Source organism: Lichenostomus cassidix, chromosome W, assembly GCF_008360975.1.
Source record: "Lichenostomus cassidix isolate B80296 chromosome W, HeHo_3.0, whole genome shotgun sequence".
NCBI lineage: Eukaryota > Metazoa > Chordata > Aves > Passeriformes > Meliphagidae > Lichenostomus > Lichenostomus cassidix.
In genome coordinates, this window is record NC_139510.1 from 21,225,357 (window position 1) to 21,238,248 (window position 12,892).

Here is a 12,892-nt window from a genome sequence, read left to right on the forward strand (position 1 = left end):
AAGTGTACCATGCCATTGGACCCTGAAGAAAATATGCACAAGTCATAAATAGAGGCAACTGTCTTCCCTGCAAGTACCAGACAACAAAATGTCTAGGAAACACACTGATCTAATTATTTTAGCGGGTTGTTAATTTCTAAATCTAAAACCTACAATTTAAATAGAAACTATATTCACACTCTACTTTCTGGTCATTCTAAGTAGATATATTGCCCTGATAGGTTTGTTCCACAGTTTTCATTGGATTCAGCACTTTTAGAGAAACCAATACCTCATTGGATCTTCTTACAGCTTTCAATTCAACCTCTGTAACCCCCAGCAAGTATACCAGATACTTAGTTACTGTCAATGCAAAAATTGTGATGCATTAAAAACAAATTACAGGAATGGAATAATACAAAGAAATTTAACATTATTCTGTAGAACTAATTTGCCTTCCTCAACATTTATTTATTTAAAAGGATTCTGATAGATTTCATTTGATGCTTCCAGTCCCACAAAATATATATTCACTTTATTGTAGAGGACATTTGGATCTCAGACCACACCATCCAGTAGTCCGTTCATCATGAGTGGTCAATGTAATACTTGTTCCAAAAAAAATCAAAACTGTAGTTCTTTGTTCTGGTTTTGGCCAGGTGTGAGAGACTGGAAGGATTGCTGACTCAAAACATTTCAGGCGCATGTGTGGGGGAAGGGGCAGGTCGGGCCTTACTCTGGTGAGGCAATGCCCTGCTCCACACACCCCACCCCCTGGGGCCTCTATCCCAGCCCCACAGTGGCTGCCAACCACTGGCACACTGGAGGCAATACTCCACACCCTACCCCTGAAACCCCAATCTAACCCCAGAGTGGCCAGATGACCAGAAGTCCCACCTGGGGGAAGGGCCTAGGAAAAGCCAAAGGATACATAACCCAGGACATGAGGCAAGCCTATGTCTTGACCCTACCTCCTCTTGGAATTTCTATCAGCTGAACACTGCTGGAACCCAAGAGCAGTACCTATATTCATTCTTTTCTATATCTTTTTTCTCTTTCTTTCTCTTCTCCTTCTTCTAATTCCCTCTTCTCAGAGTTTTGAGTAACTGAAAATCAGATGGTCTTGGAGCTTGCTAAGTTCAATGGCCTAAGTTAATGCTTTGTGAAATGTTTTATGTTGATTGAATGCAGCTCTAAAATTTGCCAAAGTTCTCTGATTGTCTTGGTTTGAAAGACAGGTGTCTGCCAAGAGAGGTTGAACCCTCCCTTAGGACAGAGAATGTGATTTTTCCCCTCCCTCCGAATTATTTAATTTTGAAAAATCAAGGGCTTTCAGGCAAAGGTATGGGAAAAAAGGAATATCAGTCCTTTACTAGTATCTATAAACAAGCAATAACAATAATAGCAACCACAACTAGAATCAGAAACCAATAGCAGATGACTTGTGAGCTGCTGAGCCTTTTCCTGTGTGGTGTAATCACGGTTGCAAGCAGCAGGGGCGCTGTTGAGCTCCTGGCTGAGCAGGGCAGGTGCAATGACTGCCGAGCGGCTGCAGGTGGCGCTGTGGCGTAGGGTCAGCCTCAGGCAGCTGGTAATGGCGGGCAGGCTGAGAAGTGTGCAGGGAGGCAAAGCAGCACGGAGCGGCAAAAAGCAGGGCAGCAGGGGCAGGAGCTGGCTCTCTCCCGGCTAGCTAGCGAGGTAGCAAGGATTTCTGCAGTCACAGCAGACGCCGTGTTCTCGTGTGGCAGAGGGCGGGGGCAGGCGGCAGAGGCGGCCGGACTCTCCTGGCAGCTGCTGTGAGGAAACGCAGCCCGGGGAAACGTGCCCTTCCCAGTGGAAAAAAAGGTTGAATCAAAGCTCACCCAGCCAGGAGAAGAAAAACAGGGCACAGTTGGATTTCCTCTGGTCGCAGCCGAAAAGCAAAGAGAGCAGCCTCTCCTCTCAGCGTCCGAACCATGAGAGCACGTTCCAAGGGCCGGCTCTTCCCTTACCCTGCCCTGCCCAAGCACACCTTTTGTCTTTTACAAAAGACTTGATGGCTCTAAACATCGAACTATTTGTTGCTTAGTAACAGGAATGGGAAGAAATTCTAAATGTACTCAACCCCTGACACTGATTTTCTGAAGTTGCCAGTAAAGTTTTTTGTTGTTTTGACCCCTTGAGAATATCTTTTTGGCATTTCTCCTGTGCGTCTAACTCAGAGTACACAAAAAACTCATAAGCCCTTTTAAGAGGTTCATCGAGCCAGTTTTTGGGGCCTTACACCAGGACAGGGTTAATTTTTGCAGTAGTCAGGACGGTCATGACCGGGACCCAGAGGTTATTCTATACCACCTCACACCATATGCAGGGGGTGGGGGGAAGAGGTCCCTGAAGCAGGACACCTCCTCTCCACAAGAGCTTATCTGTTGTTTGTTAGCTGGTGCAAGGCATCTCGCCCTTCACAAAGCTTGCTATTTGGTGAAATAACTCACTAAAGACTGCCTGTCTTGTGGTTATTCAGGTGCGATGGAAGTGACACTTCTAGCTGACAATAAACATCTTGCTGTGGAAGTGAGATGTGGAAAGATAAGCTGGAATTTCTGACTGACAGACACTCCACTTTACAAACTATAAAAGCTACACCGTGCTTTCACAAAGCAGAAATCTTCTGCACATTCCCTGGAAATGTGTGGAGTTTTCTCCTCAAAGTCAGGATGCCAACTTTTGTGGTTACTCTCCCGGACGTTGAGTGAAAGGACTCTGTGTACACTGTCATCAGTTCGGTGGTAAGTTACATTGACTCCCATTCTATACTATTTCTTTGCTAGCTACAATATAGGTAACTTTATGTCATGCACTGTTTTATGCAATAATCTAGTAGTTATTTTGGTTTATACTGTATAGTAAGTAACTCTATTTAAGGCCTTTTGTCTGTTACCTTTTGTCTATTCAATAAATAGCTCATTTTATAATAGACCTGATCTGCCATTCTTAAGAACTTGCGAGCCAGAGCAATTTAGGTGCTGGTCACCTAAGTAGAGCTGCTGCCAAAAATCTGAGCCTAAGGCGGGGCTTGTCTAAAGCTCTCACTTGATCCATAACAGTCCCTTATAGTTGGGTAGTGTGGTGAGAGAAGTTAGGGTGTTGCTGCTTTCCGTGTGGTGAGCACTAGTGTGAATTGTTCGCCTATCTTGTACACTCTGCTATTAGTATTGTTGTTACTGTTTGTTTTCTTATTGCTATTTCCAGTAAGTTTTCTTATCTCAACTGGTGATCTTTACCTTTTTGTGCCTCCAGTTCTCCTCTCCAGCCAGCCGCATGGGCAGGGGGACAGGGGAGTGAGCATGCAGAGTGTGGTTTGGAGTGTTTCAGTGAGAACACTAAATTGAGGAATACCATTCCTAAACCACAGTATTCTTCCATAGTCCAGTGAGGATTAATGGAATTTAGGCTCCCTATGTCAGTTCAACTCTATAACAAGTGAGGAAAAAAGGAAGATGCTAATATAGATGCAGATTTGAACCTTTCTGAAGTCTGCAACAATTCAGATCCAGGATTCCACTCAAGGTTTTTTTGTACATCAAATGTAACCAATTAGTACCCCCACTCTCCCCCCATCCCAAAAATTCACAAATGAGAAAGTAAGGTGAAGGCCATGACAGTCTATTTGGGAAAACTGTATGAATCTGATAATGTTGCATGTATGCATATCACAGCCTAATTTCCCCCTGGACATGTATATGTCATTAATACTAACCTCCTAGAATGCTTCAACTGGAACAAGATCAATTTCTGAACAGATCTTAATACCTCCATGTATGTGATAAATACATATCATAATGTTGGCTTTTCACAAATATTACAATGGATACTATGTGTATGATTTTAATTCTTTTTTTTACAAAGGTAGCCTTGCTGTGAAAAATAGCTGTGTAATGATGACTAATGTCTTTCTTTCTGGTGCTAGCTGAGCTTAGACGTAGTAGTGGAATAGCTGTTATAGTTTTATTAGAATGCTTGAACTGCCTGCTTGAACTGGATAACACCCCACAAACAGACCCTGCCACTGACACTCCAACTATCAGCACCTGTCGTCTGCAGAAACCACAATCTGGGAGTGATAACAGAATCAATTAAAGAGGACTGCGCATGCTCCGAGGAGGCGTATCCAAGGAGGAGCTAGGCTAAGCAGTTCCTGCAACATGCAAACTAATTTGGAGAAAAGTTTGAATATGCATAATTGTTTATGAATATGCATCAGGCTGAAGTGTATGTAAAGGGTGTCTTTCTCCATACCAGGTGTGCTTTTTGGCTGAATGCCAAGCACCCAGTGCTGTACTTCTGCTTATATCTGTTCCCTATAGTCTTTTATTAAACTTTTTAATCCTAACAGGAGAGTGAACCTCGTTTTTCACAATGTAGAATTTGATTGCAGTTTGATCTAATTACTGCAAAGACATTTAATAAGACAGTATTTGGCTTAAGCAAATACAAGCCATGGAACTCAGCTCAAACCTAGCTCATCACTATCTTATCTAACTGAACTCCATAATGGAAGCTGGAGTACTGCTACAAAGAGGTATTATGGGAAGTAGTGAGTTTTGAATGTAGAGCAAAACACCATGAAGAGGATAAAGAGCAAGTCAGACCTATGTCTATGGTCCTTATATTGTCAACCTTGTTTGCAGCACTCTTTTAATAGTCTGGAAATGGGGTCTTTCCCCACTAATTGTCCTTTCTTTTACACATACTGTTATTTTTTCTGCTCCATTATTCTGTATTTTACTTCTTGGGGTACATAATAGCAGCACTGCCAAATAAAACATGCTCAAAATAGCAATCTCCAAGCATCTGGGGATGAATCTTAAAACCAAAACTAAATTATTGCATTTATTCCTCTAAAACGGAGGTGTCAGGTTAAGCTACAGACACTTATGACTGAGCAAAAGAACAGCACATTTCTGCTGCATAGGTGAGGAATGGTTTGCACTTGAATGTAACTATTGCTTAACTTCCTTTTCCAGGCTTTCACTTGTTTAATCTAACTCTGATTAATTTAATTAAAACAAAAAAGTAAACATTTTGCTTCCTGGGAAGGTTTTGCTATTTTTGTTTAGGAGAAAAAGGTAGGATAAATAAAAACCCTCTTTCATACTGACTTACAAGAAGGAAACCAATAGGTTATAAACACAGACTTCAGACTTAATTCAAGGGAAATATTCCAGAAAACTCTTTAAAAGATGTTTATATATATAAAAATGCACCGGTCTTGGAGTGATTTTATGATGATACTCTATTCCCTTATTGTCTGCTCTATGCCCAGGAATGGTTCCTGTAGTTTTAAGCTAGGTCCAGGGGAGGGGTAGGAGCTGGGGGTGCTCAGGCATGGGGTTTTGAACAAAGCTTCTTTCTCCTGTGTGCTCTGCTTGCGGCACAGACAGGTTACATGGTTGCTTTTAGCTAGCTTGGTTTCTGTTAGCTTAGGTGTTATAAATGAAGTCATGGAGTTGGCTTTCGTAAAGGGTTATGAGGTTTTTGTTATGTTTATTTGTTAATGGTTGTGTATATGTTATGACTACCTCTATAGATTTGTTGGGGCTAACTGAGAAATGTTATGGTTACCTCTATAAGTTTGTTATGCCTAATTGTTAATTTGTTGTGGCTAACATAAATGTTACGGTTAAGGAAGGAGACAGCTGGGCAAGCAGCGAACCCAGCAGAAGATCTTAGACAGGACGAGCCAAGGAGGACAGAAGAGCTAATCAGAGCACCTGAAGGAGGCGGGGTTAGGGGGTTATAAAAACTGTATCCCCTAACCAGAAGGTGTCTCTGGCTACCTTCCATTGGTGGCTAAGCACTCAGTGCTGCACTTCACTTTGTGTAATGGCAGACAGCCATTCTAAGCCTCTTATCGTTGTTTGTACTATGAAAATGAGTGAATAAATCCTTTCAAAATTTAAGTAGTGAGAGGACGTTTCTCATATTAGGCAAGAATTTTCTTTCCCTGGAATGCAGTAGACATCCTCTGGCGGCTTCTGTTGTTTCTTCTGGAACTGTTTGACTTGGTTTTTGGCCCGAGATCAGACAGTCCCTGGGAGACGATCAGCGACCTGCAGGGAGCTGCCGGAGCGACTCCGCCCAGCCCCAGACCTCGAGAAAAGCTGAACCAATGAAAGAAAGGACTCTAAATCCACCAGCTTCGTCTACAGTGAGGAGGAGATCAACATCGGCGGTTCACCAGGTTCCCATCTGTTTTCTTTTCCCTGAGCTGCTGTTTGGACTCTTCTTCCTTCCCTGAGACAAAGGTCGTCTGCCATTTTGTTCCTTCTTGCCACGTGGTCAGCAGCTTTTTTCCCTTCCCCTGACATTTTGGGTTTGTTTGTTCTGCTGTGGGTGAGTGTTTGTGTGTGTGCAAGGTAAAGTTCTGACAGGTCAATATCTAACAGTTAGTCATTTTCTCCCGTGCCGTGCGGGCACCTTGTTTGTCAAATAAACAGGTTTTTTTCACTTTCATCCACTAAAAATTTATTTGGTATTGGTGGGAAGGGATTGCTCAATCCCTTCTTCTTTAGAGGAAATGTTCATTCCAGAGCATTTTCTCCCAAACTTGTCTCTAAACCGAGACAGCACCCTTCTTGTCAAAAAAAATTATACAAAAAATAAGGTAACTGTTAATTCTTGACTGTTATAAATATAAAAATGCAACCTGTTTTCCAAGTCAGTTCAGCCAAAACTTATTTCAGATAATTTAAATTACTGTGATATAGGGGGACTAGAAGTTGCTAATTTAGGGGGGCTAAAAGCTGAATAATAATCTTCTGGAATTGATTTAGGAGGCCAGAGGTTGGATAATGATTTACTAGGAACTGCTTGCTGAAAACAATGTATCATTTGCTTAATGATTTTGTGCCTACCTAGTAACAGGGAGGATACAGAGAAGAAAGCCAAATAATTGATAAAAATTACTTAGTGTGACTGAACATCCTTCTCTCAGACCCCAGAACTGGCTCAAGTTAGTTTTAAGGTTTGGACTTAGACCAAGAACCAAGGAGCATGCACAAGGAAACAAGGTGAAGAGTTTATCCTGAGGAAGACTATTAACTTTGTCCCTCATTAATCATTCGGGACCCTTGCCCACAATTAATCTGTGACACTGCGCTTGCGCGAACATATTTAAATGAACTTTGAACTCATTATAATATGAAGCAGGGATAGGTAATGAATATGTATAGGGGCTTTGTGTAACTTTATGCATATGTAACCTGTAACCTGATATAAACCAAGTGAAGTGCTGCTGACAGTGTGCATGCCTTTGGAGGGGCTACCCCCCATGCACCCCAGCTGTAATAAAAGCATACCTACTTCATAACTATTTGAGTTGTGGAGTCTATCCGCACCTCAGCTGAACATCCCTGAAAATTTGTAATTAGTAAACCAATGAATCACAGTGGAGTCTCAAATCAGACAACTTGAAATGGAGATGTAAGTCTGAAGATAAACTAAATCAGCAATCAACAAGGACCAGATCAGTTCAAAAATAATGAATGTTCTAGCCATACAGCTTGTATTTGTATCATCTTAATAAATTTCATTTTTATTTTGTTAGCTCTTTAAATTTCCACTCACAGTAATGTTTTATACAAAAAACCCCAAAACCCAACCTCACTGTAATATTCATTTCAGAAAGGGGATTTAGTGGTGTATTTTTGTATATGTGCTTAACTTCCTAGTGATGTACCACTGGGCTTCCAAATAGATAAATTATATTTAACATGTCTCAGTAATTGCAGCTTTAATAAGCTTCAGTAACTGCAGCTATAGAGAAAGAATAAAAAAAAAAAAAAAACCTGAAGTAATATATCAAGTGAAACCAGACATAATGGAATGCTGAAACCAGCTAACCAAGGACACTTGGTGAAACAACCAAGATAAGGCCAGAAGAAGGAACAAACAAAGCTAACCATCAATCTAAAGTGCTATTTGGGTAGAAGGTAATTCCAGCAGGGGGAGATCGTGACCACTGACTCAGCCACCAACCCAAAAAACCCACCAACTCAAAAGTAGAAGACTGAGCATACGGACTAATTAGCATAAGAAGTGAGAGAATAATTTAACCAATAGAAAGAAGAATACTAATTAATGAGAAAACTATATAACTTGTAGCCAATGAACACTGATGTCTTTGTATGCTAAAATGTATAGTGAAAAATTTTGATAGTCATGCTGCTGGCTTTGTGGATTTGCCATCCAGTGCCCCTTTCTGTACAGAACTGTGAATAAATCAAATACCTCGACTGTGTGTGAATTGACTTCTTGCACACCAGGTGATAGAACCTGTTTTGGGACAACAGTAGTCCATGTAACAAGTAGTTGCCATTTTCAGGGAAAGTGTGAATACATTTAAGTTCTCCTTTTTGAGATAACATTTGTCATAAGACAGTACTTGCTGTGCAAACTGAATGGCAGCTGATTTTTTTACAGTCAATAATCAGTTTCATAATCAGTTCCTGTTATAGGCATCAATCCATTCATTCATTCAGTCATAGAAATGTGACTTATTAGAAAAGGAAAAATAGAGTCTAAAGGCACAGAATCATGTGGCTGCTCTACTAGGAATCCGTAACCAAAGAATCACTTTAATATAAGAAATCAAAATTTGGGGGGGAAAAAAGGCATTTGAAGCAGGCTTTTAGCTAGCTAACTTCCTTAAAGATCCAAAGGGTTTTGAGGTCTATAAAGTATGCACTAAGATACCATATTTCAAAAAGCAATAAGGCAAATAGTATACTTATTATTTTTAAAAAGTTACAATAGCAGTATAAGCATACACAATATAACTTGGTTACAATGTGTGGTACTGTTTCTACTACATAGCCCTATAACTGTTTTCTTTCTACATAATCAGAGATTAAATGAGGATTCCAGGTGAACACAAAACCATCCTTGTACCACAATCTACCACTGGCAACAGTTTTTCAGCAGCAGTAATGCTTGTTCTGCTTGTTGAGTCACATTCATACTGAGGAAAGTCCACAAAGTCCAGAGATTAAACACTGTCATACTTGTGAAGAGCTTCCTCTAGCTTTTGTGTCACTTTTTGAAAAAAGAGTATTTGCTGTTGCAAGAAATGCTGCATCTGTGATTTAAAGTCCCTCACACGAATTTTGTGGAAATGATTAATTTCTGCTAGGGTTGCAAAAGAAATAATGTTACAGCGTTCTTGAATGCCCTCAGCTTTTGGGAGTTCCATCTTCCCCTCTTCCACATGCCGCTTACTCTCCTTTACTTTGGTAAGGGCTCCTGTGTAAAGAACAAAATAAAATAGTTGAGCTGGGAGGACAATGTAGACTCAAATCCTGTACTTTAAAAGTGATTTATTAACAACAACAAAGATTCGTAGAAGGCTCATTCTAAATGTATTTATATGTGTGCATATATATAGGAATGAAAAGGAATAAAATTAAAGCTTTTTCAGATCAAAAATCACAGAACAGTGAATCTTGTTAAATAAAAAAATACTTTAAGGCACTAGCTTGCAAAACTTAGTAAAACACAATTCACATGCCTCTTTCACAATTTTAAAAATCTGATGGTATCCTTCAGAGAATATCTGATAAATATAAGTTGTGGGTGGATGCTGGCCAGATGCCAGGTGCCCATGGAAACCGCTCACTCACTCCCCGCTGCGGCTGGACAGACCAGAGAAAATTTAACGAAGGGTTCATGAGTTGAAATAAGGACCAGGAGAGAGATCACTCATTAAATACTATCATGGGCAAAACAGGCTCAACTTCAAGACATAAGGTGAATTTATTACTAACAAAATCAGAGCAGGATAATGAGTAGTAAAATAAGCCCTTAAAAACACCTTCTTCCCACCCCTCCCTCCTTCCCAGCTCTACCGCCTACCCCAGTGCCGCACGGAGGCAGGGAATGGGGGTTACGGTCAGTTCATCACCCGAGGTTTTCTTCTGCTGCTCAGGGAGAGGAGTCCTTCCCCTGCTGCACCATGGGGTCCCTCCCACGGGAGACAGTTCTCTGCGAACTTCTCCAGCATGAGTCCATCTCACGAGCAGCTGCTCGCTGTGACCTGCTGCAATGTGAGTCCCTCTTATGGGCAACAGATGTCCTCAAACTGCTACAGCATGGGTCACACTTCCATGGGGTGCAGTCCTTCAAGGACAGGCTGCTCCAGCCTGGGAGCAGGGTCCCTTTCTCCATGGGTCTCCCACAGGATCACAGCCTCCTCTCAGGCATCCACTTGTTCTGGCATGGGCTTCTCCTCCACAGGCTGCAGGTGGATTTCTGCATTCCCCATGGACCTTCATGGGCTGCAGGAGGGCAGCCCACTTCACCATGGTCCTCACCATGGCCTGCAGAGGAATCTTGGCTCTGGTGCCTGAAGCACCTCCTCTCCCTCCTTCTTCACTGACCTTGATGTCTGCATAGTTGTTTGTCTCACATATTGCCACCCTGCTCTTCTCTGGCTGAAAATTACAACTGCACTAAAACTTTTGTTTTGTTTTCTTCTTAAATATGTTATCACAGAGGCATTACCATAATTTCTTATTGGCCCAGCCTTGGCCAGTGGCACGTCCATCTTTGGAGCCATCAGGGATTGGCTCTGCTTGACATGGAGAAAACTTCTAGCACCTTCTCACAGAAGCCGCCTCTGTGGCCCCCTGCTACCAAAACCCAGGCCATGCAAACCCAATACAATATACCAGCAGTGAAAATACATGAAAGCACTAGAGAACTAGTCAGGTCAATTTAACCCTACATAAACACCAGAAAAATAGCCTTATTCAGAAATTGGACTTTGTGAAACATCACATTTCACAATTTTTGTGAAATATAAAAGGAGATCTGAATACACAAAATCTTGCCAATACACCATTCTGCTTTTATACTGCAGATATCCCAAAATTAATTACTGATTACTAGATAATCTAAATGTTTCATTTCAAAGTTGTAGAGATCCAGGTAGAGCTAACACAAGCTTGTAAGAGCTAGAAGAAACACAGAGCAAAAGAACTGATAGTCTTCCTTCTCCAAATAGCTAATTAAAGCACACACCTTACAAAACCAAAATATCATCCAAACTAGACTCATATAAGGCAGACTCATTTAGTGACACATAAGACCAATATGAGTCTTAGACATTTATTCATGTATCAATTTCCCATAAGAGCAACTTCTTTGCCTTAGATATTATATACATATTTTATTCATATAACTGAAACTAATCAGATCACTAAAGCTTTTACCTTCTCACAAAATGTTAGTGATACGGCATTTTTCACGACCTTTACAATCACACTTACGTTATTTGTTCCTTCAACTATTTGTAATGTCTTAACCAATTTTCTCCTTTCATATTACATTTCTTAACATACGTGGAGGGTTGACCATGGCTGGATGCCAGATGCCCACCAAAGCTGCTCTAGTACTCCCCTCCTCGGCTGGACAGGGGAGAAAAACTATAACAAAAGGCTCCTGGGCAGATATAAGGACAGGGAGAGATTACCCATCGTTTACTGTCATGGGCAAAACAGCCTTGACATGGGGAAATTATTGAATTTATTATCAATAAAAATCAGAGCAGGATAATGAGCAATAAACCCAAAACTTAAAACACCCCTGCCTCTCCCTGTGAGGGACTGGAATGCTAATGGTTCGAACAATCAGGGTGCAAGCTGAGGATGTGCAAAATAACCACTCAGGTGCAGAGGGGGAGCACACCCACCACCTCAGGCTACAGCTGAGTGATGAACAAGATAAGGGAAGAGGCTGATAAGAGGCAAATCCTGTGAGGTGGGATAATACTTTTTATCATGCCAAAGTCCTTACACGAGTGGTTCAGCTGTGGAAACTCCCCTCAGGGAAGCACCAGGACATTCACATATAGCTGGAAAGTATTCGCCCCTTCTGATGGGACATAATTGACTCAACTGTGCTGGCCTTGAGAGGCAGCTGTGGCATCTTCAGAGGTGTCATAAACCATCAAAGACTCACAAAGTGTCCCATGATCTACAGCATTACATCATTCAGTGTGAAACTCCCCGCCCCAGGGGAGGTACCTGAGCATTCCCACCTGAACCTGAGTGTATATAACTCATGAAACTTTAGCGTTTTGTGGGTTTCTTTCACCCTTGATGGATCAAGAATGTGATCATCACTTTGACCAACAGACATTGAAATTGCAATGACCAAGTCTTGTTGCAAGGTCCATGGGTGGTGAGATCTTTCTACTCTTATACTTTCCTTCTCTTTCTTTTCCTTATACATTTTTGAAGTAATATTTTTATTCTTTTATATTGCTATATTACTATCGATAATAATAACCATGATTGCTACAGACCTGTTTTCCTTCACTACCAAATTATTCTAAAATAAACCCACTGGTCATTCTGTGTCATTTCACTCTAATCTGCCCCAAGGGACCTATTAACAAGAACCTGGGTTACCCTCGCCTTCTGGGGTGGATCATAACCCTCCCTTCTTCCCAGGCTTAATTTTGCTCCCAATTTCTCTACCTCCTTCCCCTTCAAGCAGTGGAAGGGTACGGCGAATGGGGTTACAATCACTTCATCACACATTGTTTCTGCTGCTCCTTTCTTCTCATATTCTTCCCCTGCTCCAGTGTCAGGTCCCTCCAACAGGAGTCAGTTGTACACAAACTTCTCCAACACAGGCCCTTCTCCTGGGCTGCAGTTCCTCAACTGCTCCAGCGGGGGATCCGCCATGAGGTCCCAAGTCCTGACAACAAACCTGCTCCCACGTGGGCTCCTCTTCATAGGGTCACAGGTCCAGCCAGGAGACTGCTCCAGCACAGGCTTCCCACGGGGTCACAGCCTCCTTCAGGTATCCACCTGCTCCAGCATGGGGTCCTCCATGGGCTGCAGGGGTATCTCTGCTCTGAGACCTGGAG

The 12,892-nt window shown here is 41.8% G+C and overlaps 2 protein-coding genes and 1 long non-coding RNA gene across 3 annotated transcripts in view; all 3 read right to left on the bottom strand.

Annotated features, from left to right (window-relative positions):
* The window catches only part of LOC146425670 (uncharacterized), a 420,136-nt gene that overhangs the window by 134,803 nt on the left and 272,441 nt on the right, over window positions 1–12,892 (bottom strand). The window lies entirely within an intron of this gene.
* Window positions 1–12,892, bottom strand: part of LOC146425675 (uncharacterized) — a 131,100-nt gene that overhangs the window by 26,151 nt on the left and 92,057 nt on the right. The gene's annotated exons all lie outside the window — the stretch shown is intronic.
* Window positions 8,511–12,892, bottom strand: part of LOC146425676 (sorting nexin-18-like) — an 88,523-nt gene continuing 84,141 nt past the window's right edge. The window contains exon 2 of the mRNA XM_085041606.1: window positions 8,511–9,261. Coding sequence (XP_084897732.1) covers window positions 9,008–9,261 — 254 coding nt within the window. The 3' untranslated portion in view covers window positions 8,511–9,007. The remainder of the gene's footprint in view (window positions 9,262–12,892) is intronic.